Source organism: Mustela nivalis (assembly GCF_964662115.1).
Source record: "Mustela nivalis genome assembly, chromosome: 4".
Taxonomy (NCBI): Eukaryota; Metazoa; Chordata; class Mammalia; order Carnivora; family Mustelidae; genus Mustela; species Mustela nivalis.
The window spans coordinates 96,053,082-96,069,981 of record NC_139023.1 but is presented as its reverse complement, the minus strand read 5'-3'; the positions used below and the strand labels follow the sequence as shown (position 1 = coordinate 96,069,981).

Here is a 16,900-nt window from a genome sequence, read left to right as displayed (position 1 = left end):
TGTTGATATTTAGAGGTCAGGGGTAGAGAAACTGGCAAAAGAAGCAGATTTAAGATGGACGCAGGAAACCAAAGAATGTGTATCACAGGAACTACCAGTGGCCATGTGCCACCACGTGGAGTGATGTATGGAGATTTGGAGCCAATATGCATTGAGGGGCAGAGCTAGAGCCATCTTAATCCCCAGTCACAGCCTCTGCCTGAGGCCTCTGGCACTCCTTCCTTAGAGTAAGCAGTCTAAGAACAGTTCTTTCCCTTCTCCAGAATGGGTTTCAAAGAACATGGTTACAGAATTTAACTTTGACTTTATTATATGCATGAATGTTGTTAAAATTTCAAATTCATGGAATTTAAAAATGAATGGGACCTAAAAGTCAATGTTTGGTAAGAAAACTGAAAAAGAATCCTAAACACAGCAATGGTTCATTAAAATGTCCAAAATACTGGTTTTAGATACTGAATATATATAAGGAAAATCCTATTTTGGGGAATAAACACTATTATTCTACAGAAAGGAAATCATAGAAAAGGTATTATTGCTCAGATAGGGCTTCCTATACTAAAACCACAATGATGCACTGACAGTTCTCCAAAACACATTAGGCTAGTACTCTCGTACTGCAGGTACCAACAGGCTAAACCACCAGAAACAACACACCCACAGCCTTGACCTTGAAAAACGGCTACTTGTGAAATAATCTGACCAAACCAAGAGACTGTTCCTTACAAAACAAAACATAGGACTAAAAACAAGCATAAAAAGAAGATAATCCTACTGGGAACACTATCCCTTCATCAGCATGGATACTTCTTGTACATTAACCCTCACAGATGTACACTTATATGCTTAATAATTCTTAATAATACACAGTAATTCCAAAATACATCTAGGTATGTAACAAATGACTAAACTGATGACTAATACAATTTAAAGACTTCAAAATGATAATAAGAGATGCCAAATTTGACAACAGATGACTGTAATATACTAATAAACTGTGAAGTATCCATAAAATGTCTACAGATTTCTTCATCCTTCATGATTCTCCTCTCAGCCCTCCGTCTTCACAGTTCATTTTCATCCATTTCTGTAGGAGAAGTGTTTTGGGTGGAGCAGAATGAGTAACAACCATACTCAGGTATGGGCCTCTGGAGCGGCCAGTTGTTTTCTTGCAAGAGTGATCTTGGAGACAAAATAAATTGAGTCTCAAAAAACTCTAATGACTCTCCATCTTCCTTCTCGATCAGAAACTGATACTCACCAAATCTGACCATGCACTTGTAAGGCAGGTCTATTTTATTTAGATAGCACAGCTCCTTGTTGTCCACAAGCAGACTGGTCTTCTTACTCATGTTTTTAATTTCAAAAGAGAGAACTGAACTATCAAACTTCTTAAACAGCTGCAGAGAAAACTGAACTCGGGAAACCTGTTTGTCCTGAAAGGTATAATGACAGATGTTGGAATTTCGGCCAAATTTCACCACTTCGCTGGAAGGAAGTTTATCTCGGTTATAAAACCTTATTGATTGGAATACTCCACTTTGCTGCTGGCCAGGATGGTAAACAGTTATCTGGAGACAAGTCACTGTCTCTTCCGTATCAGCATCTTCGAAACTGGACATGATGCCTCTCGGGATATGACTTGCCTGCAAGAATCAAACCAGCATGTTAGTGCACTCCCATTTTTTAGGCACTGAAATCTTTAATTCTAATATTTTGATGAAAATCTGATAGGGATTTATTTAGACTTTGAGAAAATAATACATAGACTATGGTGAGTGCTGTGAAGTGTGTAAACCCGGCGATTCACAGATTTGTATCCCTGGGGCTAATAATACATTATATGCTTATTAAAAAATTAAAAAAATAAACTATGCTAAAAAGAAAAGATAATACATAGAATACTCAATTAATTAGCACATATGTGAAATTTTATACCAAGTCCCATGAGATCTGGTGTATTAGTTTTTTTTTTTTTAAGATTTTATTTATTTATTTGAGAGAGAGAGAGAGAATGTGAGTGAGAGAGAGAGAGCATGAGAAGGCGAAGGGTCAGAGGGAGAAGCAGACTCCCTGGTGAGCAGGGATCCTGATGTGGGAATTGATCTCAGGGCTCCAGGATCATGACCTGAGCCGAAGGCAGTCGCTTAACCAACTGAGCCACCTAGGTACCCCTATTACTTTTTCTATCTCTTTTTCACTTCTAGTTTGACAACAGACCATACACACAATCTAGACAATAACAAGAAACATTTGTTAATAATAAAGTTATTTGAGAGGGGCATAAAGAAACTTCAGTTCCATTCTCATTTAAATATAGTGACTTGGCCCATAGAAAATATGACAGCTATATTTTAAAAATCAGGAATAAATAATCCCCTTGGTTTGAATGCCCTCAGAGGATATACACATAAAGAAAACCTACAGTTTATTAATTAAATTGGAATTAGATGTTATGAATTATAAAACCTGATTAAAGAAATTTAAAAATTATAAACAATTGCAATATTTGTTATTTACATACTTATATTTCTACTAGGTAAAGGGTTAAATATAATAAGTACTTAGCTAAGATAGGGAAGCAAGCTAAGTGTCCACTGATAGATGAACAGGTAAGAAAGATGCACACACACACTACTGGAATTATTTATTTTTATCAATTGTTCCCTAATGACTGAACAAACTGTCATTAGTCACATTCTAACTGCTATTAAAAGCTAAATCTCTCTAGAGCTCTTGGCCCTGTGGTGCCCCCCATCTACACTTGCCTACATGCACCTTTGATAATCAGTGGAATAAAGCAGTATAACAGGACCGGAGAATTAATTACCAATCTCTTGGAGAGATTATTCTGACAAAGAACTGCCATTTTAAAACTAATTTATTTTAAAAGAATTAAATGCACACATTTTAAAAACTGATATGGTAAAGAAAAGAAAAAGATTTTTAGAGTATCTTCCCTCCACCCTAATTCTTCTAGAGTCAACCACTGTAAAAGTTGCTCTTATCCTTACAGAAATTTTCTTTATACAATAAACATAACTATGTGTGTGCTCATACACACATACACACATAGTTCTATGTAGAACATAGAACTTACGTTCTACACATCGAGAAAATTTTTTCTGACACAAACAGGAACAAACTGTATTTAGTTCTAGACCTTGCATTCTTAAATTAATAATACAAATGGGTGACTTGTTTCCATATCCACACATATACATAGACCTTATATTTGAATTTCTACGGAGAATTCATTTAATCCAGCATGGTGATAAATTACATCAACAGAATGATGCTGACTGTTCCCTGCATTCCTTAAAAACTGTTCAGTTTTGGAAATCAATGATCTTAAGTGAAGTTGACTTGTGGTTTTGTTTGCCATCTATATTAGATGTTGGTATCAGAATTATTATGCTGCTTAAAAAAATAAAACCAAAATGCTTTCCTTTTCTTTCTACACTTGCTATTTATTTCTAAAATACAATCTTTCCTCCTGTTTTGCAGCTATGGCACTATTTTTTTTTTCTATTATTAAATTCTTTATTTAAATTCAACTTAGTTAACATATACTGTATTATTAGTTTCAGGGAGAAAATTTAGTGATTCATCATTTGTATATAACACCCATTGCTCATTTACGTCAAGTGCCCTCCTTAATGCCTATTACCAATTATCTTCTCTCCACCCACCTCCCCTCCAGCAACCCTGGGATGGAGCCCCACATGGGGCTCTCTGCTCGGCAGGGAGCCTGCTTCCCCCACCCCCCCCACCCCCGCTTTCTCTCTGCCTGCCTCTCTGCCTACTTGTGATCTCTGTCAAATAAATAAAATCTTTTTTTTTTTAAAGAAATTTTTTTACTTGTTAACAAGAAAAGAACCTAAAAAGGAGGGGCAAGAATCTGTCAGTGATCTTGGCCTTGTCTAGGACACACCACCATCATTCTGGTTCATTCTGGGACTTCGAACAATAACAGTTCCAAAGGGAGAACTGGATTAAAAACCACTGTGTATTCTGGGCAATCCAAAAACAATGTATGACAAGTAAATTTAAAATTAAAGATATATTTCCAAATCCATAAGAAAGAAATTTTGGGGCGCCTGAGTGGCTCAGTGGGTTAAAGCCTCTGCCTTCGGGCAAAGAAATTTTGCTTTGCTCTATCATTTGTTAAAAATTGAATAAATTGGGAATTTGATTTTTAGCACTCACTCATATGTGGAATTTAAGAAACAAAACAAATGAACATAGGGGAAGGGAAGAAAAAAATAAGATGAAATAGGGAGGCAAAGCATAAGAGACGCTGAACTCTGAGCAACTGAGGGTTGCTGGAGGACCCTGGGATCATGACCTGAGCTGAAGGCAGAGGCTTTAACCCATTGAGCCACTCAGGCACCCCCAAAATTTCTTTTTTATGGATTTGGAAATATATCTTTAATTTTAAATTTACTTGCCATACATTGTTTTTGGACATTATTACATCATATCATACTACCCAAGGAAACAGGATGTGCCCAGCTATCAGCAACAAAGTGAGAGGAACCCTCAAAATCATGGACCAAGGATAGTAAAAATTACTATGAAACCAATGCAGCAAGAATTAACACACAATGGGTAGAACTGTGATTTGAAGATGACTTTAATTTTGATAATAAAGTCTCATTATTCAAGAAGCTGACAGCATTAAAGAGAATAATTATAACAAATCCTCAGATGATACAATTAGTGGTTGACAAGAAAAGAATTAGCTGTTAACAAGTAAAGAACCTAAAAAGGAGGGGCAAGAATCTGTCAGTGATCTCGGCCTTGTCTAGGACATACCACCATCATTCTGGTTCATTCTGGGACTTCGGACAATAACAGTTCCAAAGGGAGAACTGGATTAAAAACCACTGTGTATTCTGGGTACAATCTTTTGGTAACACCCAAATTTTGTTTTGTGTTCTTCCTATAACGAATTAGCTTAGAATTCATGCTTTTGAGCAAATCTACCAAGAAAAGTTTGCCCCATACAAGCTCTTACGCCTAGTTCTCAGTGTAGATATGTTATTCACTGCAAGGAGGGAAAATTGGCATTCTAGTTTATCAAATCAATGGCTACTAGTTTCTTGGTGTGAATCAATTCTTAGGGTTTGACAAATTTGGGGATCACAATGTGACTTTCCAAAAATACTGAGTTAGACATACTACTGTCAAATATTTGCTGCCCCTCCCTACCAGGCCTTGCCCCTTCAGAGAGATGATACTTCCCACTGCAGTGACAACCATATTAATGAAACATGAATGGAAGTGACATAGAAGCTTCTTTGCAAGCAGAAGCTTTAAAAGCCACTGTGTAGTTCCACCAATACTCTTGGCCTCTGCCACCTCAGCCGTCCCGCAGAGCAGCTCAGCTTCTATCCCAGAGGGGAGAAGGGCCAAAGACAGAGCCAAAAAGGATGTGTAATATGAGCACGAAATCAAATCTTTGTTTAAAGTCATTTGTTCCTGAGCCCTAATATTGCCTGGGCTGACATGCACCCACCTCTCCAGTGAAGGTACGAAATGACCCTAGACCCTGACAGTTAACAGGGTTAACTACTTACTGTATGCCCTCCACGTGCCAGGTACCATGCTAGCCATTCACACATATTGTCTCATCTTCAGAATAACTACCAATCACCCTTCACAGATGAGGGAGCTAAGTCTCAGAGGGTTTAGCTGAGTAGCCCAGGTCACAAAGCCAGTATCAAAGGCAGGATTCAAACAGAAAAGAAATACACCCTCACTGACCCACAACAAATAACTGCTCCCCGTTACCAGTTACTCCACAAACGATAGCAGTTAATCTGTAGAGAGGACGGCCATGGAAGTGTACTAAAACCAGCAAGACACCAACTTAGACTCTAGTGTTTGGGAGGGAAATGTGCTGTTACTGCTGCCTCATAGGAGAAAGAGGCTTTGAAGCAGGAGGTTACTGAGAGTACTAGTTATCACTAAGTCTGCTTGTATGGCTATTTGCAGGGACCCAGTACTCACTAGGAATTGTGGTGGGTTGTTTGTGGAGCTCCAAAGTTGAATAAATCATGGTCTCTCGGTTCAAGGAACTGAGAAAGTAATTTATTTGTTCATTTCTAGAGTGGCAAGTTCCCTCTACCAAGTGGCCTGTTTCTCTGCCATTTCTGAGTGGTCAGTAGAAAGACAGGAAAGACTGAAACTAACAAAAACCCTAAAGTAAACTAAAATAAATTGGTAGGGTTTTTTTTCTTTGTTTGTTTTTTTAGATCTTATTTATTTATTTGGGAGAGAGAATGAGTGAGAGAGAGAGCATGAGCAGGTAAAGGGGCAGAAGGAGAAGCAGATGCCCCACTGAGCAGGGAGCCCAATGCACCAGGATCCTGGCTGGGATCATGACCTGAACCAAAGGCAGACGCTTAACTGACTGAGCAACCCAGGTGCCATGGTAGATCTTTAAAAAAAAAAAAAAATTACTAATGTGCAAATGCTCAAAAGCAGCTTTTTGAAATGCCTGGCATAAGTTGTCAAAGATAGAAAAACAATGAGCTTTTATAGTCATAAAAGTGGTTATCTCTGGAGGGAAGCTGGGGTCAGAGGTGGAAAGGAGACTTTTCATTTTGCACATTCTATACCTTTGAAATTGTATACCATGTGTACTTAATGTCTAATCAAACATTTAACAAATACTTTCTTTACAAAATTACAAACCATCTGATTCTTATGGAATTAAATGGAAGTGGAGATCAGCTAAGTATTAAGGGGGCTAACTGTGATGATAACTGGTATTAAAAAATTATAAAACAGGGGGGGCCTGGCTGGCTCAGTGGGTTAAGCCACTGCCTTCAGCTCAGGTCATGATCTCATGGTCCTGGGATCAAGTTCCTCACTGGGCTCTCTGCTCAGCAGGGAGCCTGCTTCTCTCTCTCTCTCTCTCTCTCTCTCTCTCTCTTTGCCTGCCTCTCTACCAACTTATGATCTCTTTCTGTCAAATAAATAAATAAATAAATAAATCTTAAAAAAAAATTATTAAACATGGTTTGCCTGGTTGGCTCAGTCAGTAGAGCATGCAACTCCTGATCTCAGGGTCAGGAGTTCTCACTCCACGATGGATATAGAGTTTAAAGAAAAAGTTCCAAAACACTGTGGTGATACACAGTAACATCTATATTCACAAATGAACCACAATAAATAGATAAATATATAGAAATGAAAATGAGCAAATGAGCCCTGCTATCAAGAACTTTATCACAGAAAGCATAATACATCAGGTGAGGGCCCTATTCTTGAGTGTCAGAAGAGTAAACCTCTCCTTTGCTGGACAGGAAGAAGTATACATACTTACCTGGGAGTCTCTGAGCTGTCAAGAGAAGGGTTAGACTCTGAGGTTGCCTTCTGACTCCTCTCAAAGGAAATAAAAATAGATACGTATAGAGGTGTTATGAGCAAAAATACAGTCTCTAGGGACCTGCTCACACTCCCACATCCCCACCCCTGCCTCTCTCTCTCTCTCTCTCTCTCTCTCACACACACACACACACACACACACCAGCTATCCCTCCCAAAGTTGGGCAAAGCCAGTAAAGAGACATACTACTGACCTTGCAAAAAGGCTGTTTGGACCTCAACTGTCATGAACAAAAAGAAATTTCTGCTCAAAGGAGGAGCCAGGTGTCCAAGCAGTTTAACAGAAATTTGGTGCCCCTGGGTGGTCATGCATGCCAAGAGGATTCTCATGCTTTAAGTTTGTTTTATAAGGTGAGCTGTAGTGAAATAATGGAGTTTGTTCTGGGCCATAGAATACCTTAATAAGCAAGGTATTCTAACAGTTTTATTTTCATCCCTCCTCAGCTCCCATCCTATGGATAATCTCAAGACAAAGTATGTCATCGGTCATTGCAAGTACCCTTTTTTAAAGGCTCTCTCCCTCACCAACACCAACATTGAGCTAACAAGAGGGAAGAGAAACCCGAAGCACAGCCAAAGGCTGGGTAATCCCCGCGACGAACCTCCCTCGCCGGTCCTCACCCCCAGTGTGTCTTAGAAGACATCTGTGAACTCTACTACCGTTCAGCAGAAGCAATTCTTCAAGAATAGGTTTCTCAAAAGAGGTGGTGAAAACCAAAAAAAGCAAGAGGAAAACCTTAAGAGAGCTCACTTTTGCTTCTGAGAAAGGGTCCTCCTTCTCCCACTCGACCTGATTAAACTGTTACCCTAATTAGGTCTGCAGAGTCCAGCTTCTTGGTGGCAGTGGACATCCGCTACGGCGTACAGCGTGGGTTCTGGCTTCCGGGGGCTTTGCGAAATTCCTCCTTTCAATCTGAAAGCTGGGGAAAGTCCCAGAAAACAGGAGATTACTGTATTTTCCTAATGAACCACTGAGGCAAGAAGGTCAGGTCCAGAAGAACCCTCGGCAGAGAACCGAAGTTCCAGGGAAGCCGAAGCCCCGCGGAAAAGTCGCCTGGGGGACGCCGAGGGGTCCACGCACAATTGCTCTGTGAGCTCCGCTTGATAAATGGAATTCTTTGTTCTCTGATTAGGAAAACAAACAGAACTCTTGCAAAGCACATGGAAAATTGTAAAGAAAACGCATCCCATTTCTGGTATTTCCTTTCAGTACGCCCCCCCCCGCATTTATAAATACTCCTAAATTTTATAAAGCTGGGGCCGTGCCGCATCGAATTGTTCGAGCGCGCCGTGCGCTGAGCCCGCAGGAGCAGTAGGTGTGACTTTCCACCGAGCCCCGCGAAAGACTCGGGGACAAAGCTTCCCTCTGCGGCGATGAACAGACAAGACACCCTCCCCACTTCACCCCCAGCCCGCAGCCCGCCCAGTACCTTGGGGCCCGGGAGTCGGTGCACTAACTCCCCAGAGCGGCTTCGCTTTCGGGGTTCCGCGCGACACTAATGGAGGCCACCCCGCCGAGGCCGGAGTCGGGAGACGGTCCCCGCCCACCGCCCCGAGCCCTCAGCCACCCTAGAAAGCGCCAGCCGGCCGCGCCGCGGCTCCTGGGGGAGGGACAGAGCGGGAAGGAGCCGAGGGGGCGGGGCCGAGCCGGGAACCGAGGGGCGCAGACGCGCGCGAACCCGGCGAGCCGGCAGCTGCGGGCCACCGGGCGTCCCGCGCGCGCCACCCTCCTCCCGCTCCCGGCTGACTGCGCCTCCTAGCCGGCCCCGAAGCCTTCATAAAGCCCGGACGCAAGCCCCGCGTCCGCACCCTCCCTACTCCGCCGGGTGCCTGCGGCTGCCGACGCCGGATCCACGCGAAGCCCAGACCCCCGACCACCTTGCTAGGCTTCCAGACCAGGTCCGAGGCGCAGTAAACTGGTGGGGACCTCACCGCCCCAAACAAGAGGCCCCTCCCAAGAGGATGTGGCTAGTGAGCTAGATTTATGAAAACGAAACAGAACCACTTAAAAGTTGAGGACCCCTCACCTCTCCCCGCCCTTCTGCCTCCCCACTTCCAGTGGAGGCCTGGGACCGGCTAGGGGCAGGCGGAGAGTTGAACTTACTTCCTAAATTAGCCAGCTGCACGGCTTGTATTATCTCATTTAATCCTCACAGTAGGGAGGGTAGGTCCCCCTTCCAGGTGACTGAACTGTGGACTTGAGAGTGGCTAAGTGTCCTGTTGAGCAAGAGCAGAGACGGGATTTGAACGTGCCCCAGAGCTCCAAATGAGCCCGTGGCTACCCGTGATGCGCTCACCTTGCCCCAGACCACTCCAGGGGCTTCCTCTCCCGCCCCAACCACCCGACGGTACCCTCACTCAACATCCAGGCTTTGGGGTTCCACAGGTACAGGCTGGTACAAGGTACATTGAGAAACACTTAACGTCCCAGGAGTCCTTTACAGCCTCCAGTGAAATAGGTAATAAATAGTATATTTCCTGTCTCAGGGAGAAGGTTTGAAATGAACTAAAAGTGAAGAGAACCTCAGGACAGTACGTGTCAAGAGCAGGATAAGAGTGAAACTCAGAAAGGAGTAGAACACAGAGAAGGACGTGACTGACATGGAACGGGCCCACTTAACGTCAGAGCGTGGGACTCTACCCGCCAATCCTGGTAGGTGTCAGAAGGAAGCCGTTTATCTGTCTGGATTCTAGCCCTGCCTTGCAGAACAGTTGCTCTTTGCAGGTCAGTTTCCTCGACAATAAAATGACATTAATACCAGCTGCTTCCCCATCTGATAAAGATTCTGTGGGGTTAAATTTTGACCTCTCAGTTAGATGTGATCAGGAACGGTAAGCCTGGGGAAGGTGGAGTATATAATTACATATGAGGCTGATTTCCTGTAAGGCTGCAATTTTGTTTGTTAATCATCAACATTTAATATCTCTTCTCTGGAGTGGGGATAGCCAGAGTATCTTCTGAAGAACATTAGAGCATGTAGAAGGTAAGATATGTAACTTGTCAATTCCGATAAACCTATACAATAAAATATTTTCAGAACTGGAGTTTCTGATCTCCAGCCTTTAAAATTAAGTAAAACTTGGAAATGCTTTAAAAACTATAAAGGACTGGTGTAGTGGATGTTATTAATAATATTAATAAAGAAAATGAAATGAAACCATTGTTAAAATTTAAGATGCTGAATATCATTTCAGTTTTCTGTTCCCTTTAAGTAAGTATTCCTAGGCTACGGATTTAGGAAGAGATTAAAAGGAACCCTTCAGAGAAGTGAATACCCCAAAAGTCAGGCTAGGATTGTTTATCAAGGCAAAACAGAGGAAAACAGCAGGCAGGTATCTTGTTGATAGAAAAAAAGAAGTATTTACTATTTGAAATATCAGTGATGAATCATTTAGTGTAAAAATAACATAAAATGCCCACAGTCTAGTATATTTTTCCATGGAAAGATATTTTTCCATGGAAAGATTCTCAAAAGTAGTTTTTGGATATTTTCAGTAGCTCGTAATTAAGCAGATATACCTGAAAGGATATTGTATTTCACTTAAGACCAAAAACAGAGGAAGCTAATTTGTGATAATACAATCACACCTTATAGGAAAAAAAAAAAAAAAAGAAAGAAAAGTGTTGCTTGTTTGTGTTACTTGCTAGTAATTGGATTATATGAAACCCACCTTCTGTTCAATGCACTCTATGCCCATTGGATACACATTCATCCAAGTCTCCACTGCTCAACTCAGATGCTCAGATTTGGGATAACTCAGCTCCGGAGTGCCTCATTTCGTGGCTGATGTTTTCTACCAACTGGTGAAAATACTCAAAATTACTTGAAATTTCTCATTTAACTCTTTTTCCATTATTCTCTAAATGGAATAAAGGAGACAAGTGGAAGCCCGAAGTGTTGGGATTGGGACAAAGGAAAGCTAGTGTGGACTTCTCTTCCTCCTCCCTATTGCTGGAGTCATGTTACTACAATTAACCTGAACAGCTTAGATCTATGTGGAAAGATCTGCCAGATGCACTACGAAAGAAAAAAAACCAAAGTGCTGAACAAAGATGCTGCCATTTGTAGAAAAAAAAAAAAAAAAAACCTGTCTGTAAATGAATGAACTATCTGCAAAGAAATCCAAGGAACAGAATAATTAATCTGAGAAGAAGAATTTGGGGGAGAGAATGCAGAAGATCCATGTGGGGAGATATTTTTCATTATGTTCTTTTTCACGCTGTTCAGCATTTTTCTTATTTGCATGCATTGTGGTTACACACTCAAAAAAAAATCAGCTTTTAAAAGAAGAACCAAGTAAGAGGAATCTCCCAGGAGACAGGTTTCAATGCTCTAATGCCTCAGTATTTCTCATAAGATAGAAGACTACAATAGAATTCAGGTTCTCAAGAGAGTGGTCAGATGGTGAGATGAAAATTAGAGCCTGTAAAGGCAGAGGACCGGAAGGTGAAGGAGGAGGAGTCAGCCTGTTTGGGGCCGTCTGTTCTGCTTCTTCCTGGAGGTAGTTGTGGGAAAGTTCTGTGGTAAGATAGCTCCCAACATACCCACCCACTGGTGTACATAATTTATATAACCTCCAGCCTTTGAGTGTGGACAGAACCTATGACTATGGTGGGATATCACTCCTACGACTAGGTTTCTAATCATTTGTCTTTGAGATAATCCAAAGGGAAATTATCTAATAAGGCTGGACCTAATCACATAAATCCTTAAAAGGGACTGAGCCCTCCAGGAAGGCAGAGACATATGCCGATGTTAGCCAGGAACTGCCTATGGAGACCACATAGCAAGTAACTATTGGTGGTATCTAAGAGGTAGGAGTGGTCCATGGACAACAGCTAGCAAGAAAATGAGGACCTCAGTCCTACAACTAGAATTCTGCCAACAATCGGAATGAGCCTAGAAGGAGACCCAAGCCTCAGATTAGGATTGCAGCATTCTCAACTATAATGTGCCCAGACTTCTGACTGCTGGGAACAGAAATAACAGATGGGTGCTGGGGTTTTTTGCTTGTTTTTCTATATCATAGAACCTTTATTATTTTTTCTTCTAAATTTTACATAAATATTACATAACATCCATCTTTTAGTTATGATACCATTTACTGACATCTAAAATGTATCTTCATGGAGCCCCTGGGTGGCTCAGTTGATTGGACGCCCATTCTTGATTTTGGCTTAGGTCTTTGGTCTCAGAGACTGATCAGTGAATCAGTCTCCTTGGTGAGCAGGGAATCTCTTTATCCCTCTTCCTCCTACTGCTTATGTGCATGTGTATGTGAATGTCCTCTCTCTCTCTAAAAAAAAAAAAAAAAATCTTTTTAAAAAATAAATAAAACATATCTTCATTTACAAATATTTTATGTTTTGTCTATGGAACAGATTATTTAATGGGTGCTGCTTTATGCTGCTAAATTTGTGGTAATTTTTTAATGTAACAATAGAATAGTCTACTAACAGAGTTTTTTTTGTTAGAGGAGCTCAGTGGATTATGAGAACCCCCAGTAGATCCAGTCCTAATAACCCATGATGAGATCTAGAGGCTTTGTAAGAAAGGAAAAAAGGGTCAGTTTTTTTTTGGGGGGGGGGTGCATAATTTCTACCTATCACATGGCTTTTAAACCAAATAACTTAATCTTTCCCTTGTTGAATCTAAACTTTGTCATATAGTACTCCTCACTGGTATAATTTTTAGGAAAAAACTAAAACAAAACCCAAAAACCTCACCTCTCCTTTATTATACTTACATATTTACATTACATTTGTTAGTGCTTCTTATTAATTTTTAAAATCTGAAGAATCACTAGCATTCTAGCAAATAACATTTTATACTACTGAGAGATCAGAAGCTATACATTAAATAATGTATAACACAATACTTTTATTTTCTCATTTTTTTTAAAGATTTTATTTATTTGACAGAGATCACAAGTAGACAGAGAGGCAGGCAGAGAAAGAGAGGGGGAAGCAGGCTCCCTGCTGAGCAGAGAAGCCAATGGGCTTGATCCCAGGATCCTGGGATCATGATCTGAGCTGAAGGCAGAGGCTTAACCCTCTGAGCCACCCAGGAGCCCCTTATTTTCTCATTTAAAAAAGAAAACATAGCCTTAGAGAAATGCCATACCTGGAATAAGTTCTCCATCTGGCCTCCATCACTAGTTTTCTGTTTATGTTTACCATAATTGTGCTGCCAACTAAGTGCATAATTGAGGGGAAAAAGTTCCAGAGTAATACTCTGGCCATTAACACCATAGAAATATCACTATTCCTTGCTGTTGGTGGCCCTCAAGTTTATTATACATTTAATTATAGGATATAATAAAAGGATAAAGTTAGTCTTCAGATCATCTTGCTCCAACCCAGAAGTAACTTCAGAAGTGTAACCCCTTCTGAACACGGGCTCCATGTGCACACTTTATGTAACCTAGGATGGAAAGACTTATCTAATCCAAGATGGAAAGACTCTCTTTATACGCCTACTTAGTTATCTTCTTAGGACTTAAAAATATTCCACCTGCTTTCTGCCACAACTTTACTGAATTTGTACTTGTTAAAGCTATCTTTGACCTACTTGCCAAGCCAGTGGACACTTCGTGTCCTCATCCTTTGTCACTTCCCGGCACCTTTTAGTACTGTTCACCACCCCCACTTTGAAATGGAGCCCTAACATGAGTTTGTTTTTTGATAATAGATCAAAAACAACGTCATGTTCATTGTTTCTTACTGACCTTCTTTTTCCTTGGCCCTCAGGCAACTGACTCCATCCTGATTTCATTCAAATAAGGAGTTTCCTTGCACTTTGTTTAAAAGAGGAAACTTCTCTGTAGTAATACAACTCCCAGAATACCTCTCACCAAAGCCATCCCTAAAGGGGTGTGTCTTATGGTGCAAAACTGCTGAAAGTCCCAGAGTTGAATTACACAGTCAGATTCTGGGACAGTGACAGACTGCTTTCTTTCAAATTCCTACTTCCTGAAACCGAGGCTGTTTATGAGAAACAGTGTATTTCAGGGAGATTACACTAAAATTAACCTTTTTCAGAGTCAGATTTGCTGGTCTTAAAAATGTTTATCCTCTTCTTCGAGACAAAGGTGAGTATCGGCCTTTAAATGACAAAACACAGTAGATATAGATACAAAAGATGGCATAATGCATAAGAAAGTGTTTTTTCTGAACTGTGACCTTGTTCCTACTTCCTGATCTTGTCTATATTTAATAACTTTAAAGCTCTAAGAATACTTGCACTTCCAAAAAACGCCACAGAAAGGAGGTGAGGGTTGGGAAGGGGAAGGAGCAACAAACTTCGGTTACTGGGGAAAGAAAAAAGGAACCCGTTTTTTAGAAGGTTTTTTGTTTTGTTTTGCATTGTTTTTTATAGAAAGTTTTACTAACAAAGTCCCTATGTCAGGTAGCTTGCTATTGAACATCTGGCTTTGTCACTGAATTGAGGTGTTTGATTAAAGCATTAAAAGAGATGGGATTGGGACACCTGGGTGGCTCAGTCGGTTAAGCGGCTGCCTTTGGCTGAGGTCATGATCTCAGGGTCCTGGGGTCAAGCCTCACATTGGACTTCCCTGTTCAGCGGGCAGCCTGCTTCTGCCTCTGCCTGCCTCTCCCTCTGCTTGCTCTAGTCCTCTCTCTCTCTGTGGAATAAGTAAATAAAACCTTAAAAAAAGAGAGAGAGAGAGAGGTGGGATTACTTACATGAAAAATTAACCCCAGGACTTTTGCCTGGAGTACGTAGGTAATCATAACAGAAACTATCACTTGTACGATGACCTCAGTGATTTTGCCAGGAAACAGATAAGAGTGGAGAATTACTCTTTTTGTTTGGGAAGAACCGATGGGAATTCTGGGTGTGGTAAAGCATTATATAGACAGAAAGCAGCTAGAAAAATTAAATTACTTCATGCTTTATGCAAAGGAGTCTTTTCATTAACAAACTTTATCATTTGGAATTAGGGCTCTAAGACTCATTTGGAAAGCCACAAATTATGAGCTTTAGAATAGTTTGGGACTTGCAGGTGGGGATTTATGTGGCAACATAATGGCACCACTGTAATATTTGCTTCTAGCTCCCTCTGCCTTTTCTTTTCTTTTTACTTAGTGCAGCGAGTGCTTTTATGAGAAGCAATCTCTGCTTTTGGCTGATACTTCATTGTTAAGAACCTTTTAAATTCCTTACACATAATCACTGCTGCTGTTCAAGTCTACACAGGATACTGCAGCATAGTCTCCACGCTCCTTTGTTTCTCCTGTTTCCTCCTTTGCCTCAAATACATTTTTAGTATTGAACTATATAGAGCATTTGTAATTGTACTACGGGAGCTGTGCAGCCCTGTCACCAGGGGGTGTCAGCAGATTACATGTGTGGTGAGCACAATTTTGGGTCGGGCTAGGTGTAGGTTCACTTACCACCTCAGAGACACACCAGACCTAAACAAATGCCAAGTCAAGTCTTTATATCCAGTGACCAAAATCATTTACTTCTCTCTTTCCACTTCCCCCTTCCAAACTCCGTCAACTTGCAGCCTCAAGAGAAACAAAGCGCTTAAAAGTATTCTGGCAATAATTTTACTTTCCACTTCAAATATCTTTTGAATTGGAGTTGAAGGAATTCAAGTTCTTCCCTAACAAGACACCAGAATTTTATAGTATCCTTCACTGGCATGAGTAATGTTAGGGTAGCTGGTGATGGGGGCAGCAAAAAATGTACAAAGAGTAGAGCAACAGGCAGGAGACAGTTTATTCACTCTCCAAGGGAAGACAAGGGCCGGACGTCAAGAAAGATGTCAGCCTGAGTTTCTGTTAGATTGGGTTTTTTGAGGGATTTTAAAGAATGTGTGAGGGTTTCAGCTATGCCCATGCGGGCGGGGTGTGTGTGAAATGACTCTTGGCCAGGTAGAGCGGGAGGTGACAGGTATCTCCAGGAATTCTCTCCAGGGCTTGTCCAGGATGTGCATTGTGGTCAGGCCAGAGAAGAGTATGTTTTGTAGTGGGGTCTGTTTTCTGAGAATAAAGGGTACCATGACATAGAAAAACAAAGATTGAGGGCCAGGTAGAAACACCTATGAGTTTTGTCTGTAACATTGGCTGGGGAGGGGGCTTTAAATAGATTCCTTTCCAGAAAGGAGCCAATAATTACTTTAAATATATATATATATATATATATATATATATATATATATATAATTTTTAGAGCCATATGTAAATCATGATGGATGTTATAAAATCTCACATGAAACAATACTGTATAATGAGCATACCTGACATATTAAGCTCTAGCAATCTCCCCTTGAGTCCTATGGGATCTAAATTTGGGTTTAGAACCTGGAATTTTCTTTAAGAATAAGTGTATTCATTTGAAAATATTTTCTGAAACTCTGTGGTTCCTCCCATTCCAAAAGAATTTCACTGACCCCTTTCCCTGAACATAGTACACTGACTACTTTTACTGTCCCTTAATCTATTTCAGAAAATGATGGCTTTTTTAGCATAAAA

General features: G+C 40.8%; 2 protein-coding genes across 23 annotated transcripts in view; one reads left to right on the top strand and one right to left on the bottom strand.

Annotated features, from left to right (window-relative positions):
- Window positions 1-284: 284 nt before the first annotated feature.
- Window positions 285-9,354, bottom strand: TIFA (TRAF interacting protein with forkhead associated domain). Of its 10 annotated transcripts, none has more exons than XM_082728006.1 (5): window positions 8,829-9,213; window positions 8,150-8,318; window positions 7,593-7,754; window positions 7,337-7,393; window positions 285-1,646 (listed from the first exon to the last, which is right to left on the bottom strand). In XM_082728006.1, the coding sequence occupies exon 5, from the start codon at window positions 1,620-1,622 to the stop codon at window positions 1,065-1,067; it is 558 nt and encodes a 185-aa protein (XP_082584132.1). In that variant the 5' UTR covers window positions 1,623-1,646; window positions 7,337-7,393; window positions 7,593-7,754; window positions 8,150-8,318; window positions 8,829-9,213; the 3' UTR covers window positions 285-1,064. The 10 variants fall into 10 exon arrangements, with proteins under 10 accessions (XP_082584132.1, XP_082584133.1, XP_082584134.1 ...); XM_082728007.1 differs by having other exon boundaries at window positions 7,337-7,351; XM_082728008.1 differs by lacking the exon at window positions 7,337-7,393.
- Window positions 9,355-10,145: 791 nt separating this feature from the next.
- Window positions 10,146-16,900, top strand: part of LOC309863300 (alpha-protein kinase 1-like) — a 117,512-nt gene continuing 110,757 nt past the window's right edge. For 11 of the 13 annotated variants that reach the window (XR_014310978.1, XR_014310979.1, XR_014310980.1 and 8 more), the window contains exon 1: window positions 14,300-14,490. The gene's annotated coding sequence lies outside the window, so the exon portion shown is untranslated. Of the gene's footprint in view, window positions 10,231-10,335; window positions 10,383-14,296; window positions 14,491-16,900 lie in introns of those variants that run through there. The other 2 variants (XM_082727955.1, XM_082727954.1) reach the window with 2 other exon arrangements.

Coding starts and splice junctions, on each gene's coding strand:
- TIFA (XM_082728004.1), bottom strand. CDS start 8,249: ATGTCCACTGCCACCAAGAAGCTGGACTCTGCAGACCTAATTAGG. Junction 1,647..8,204: donor ACTCTGCAGACCTAATTAGG/GTAACAGTTTAA, acceptor TGATTCTTGCAG/GCAAGTCATATCCCGAGAGG.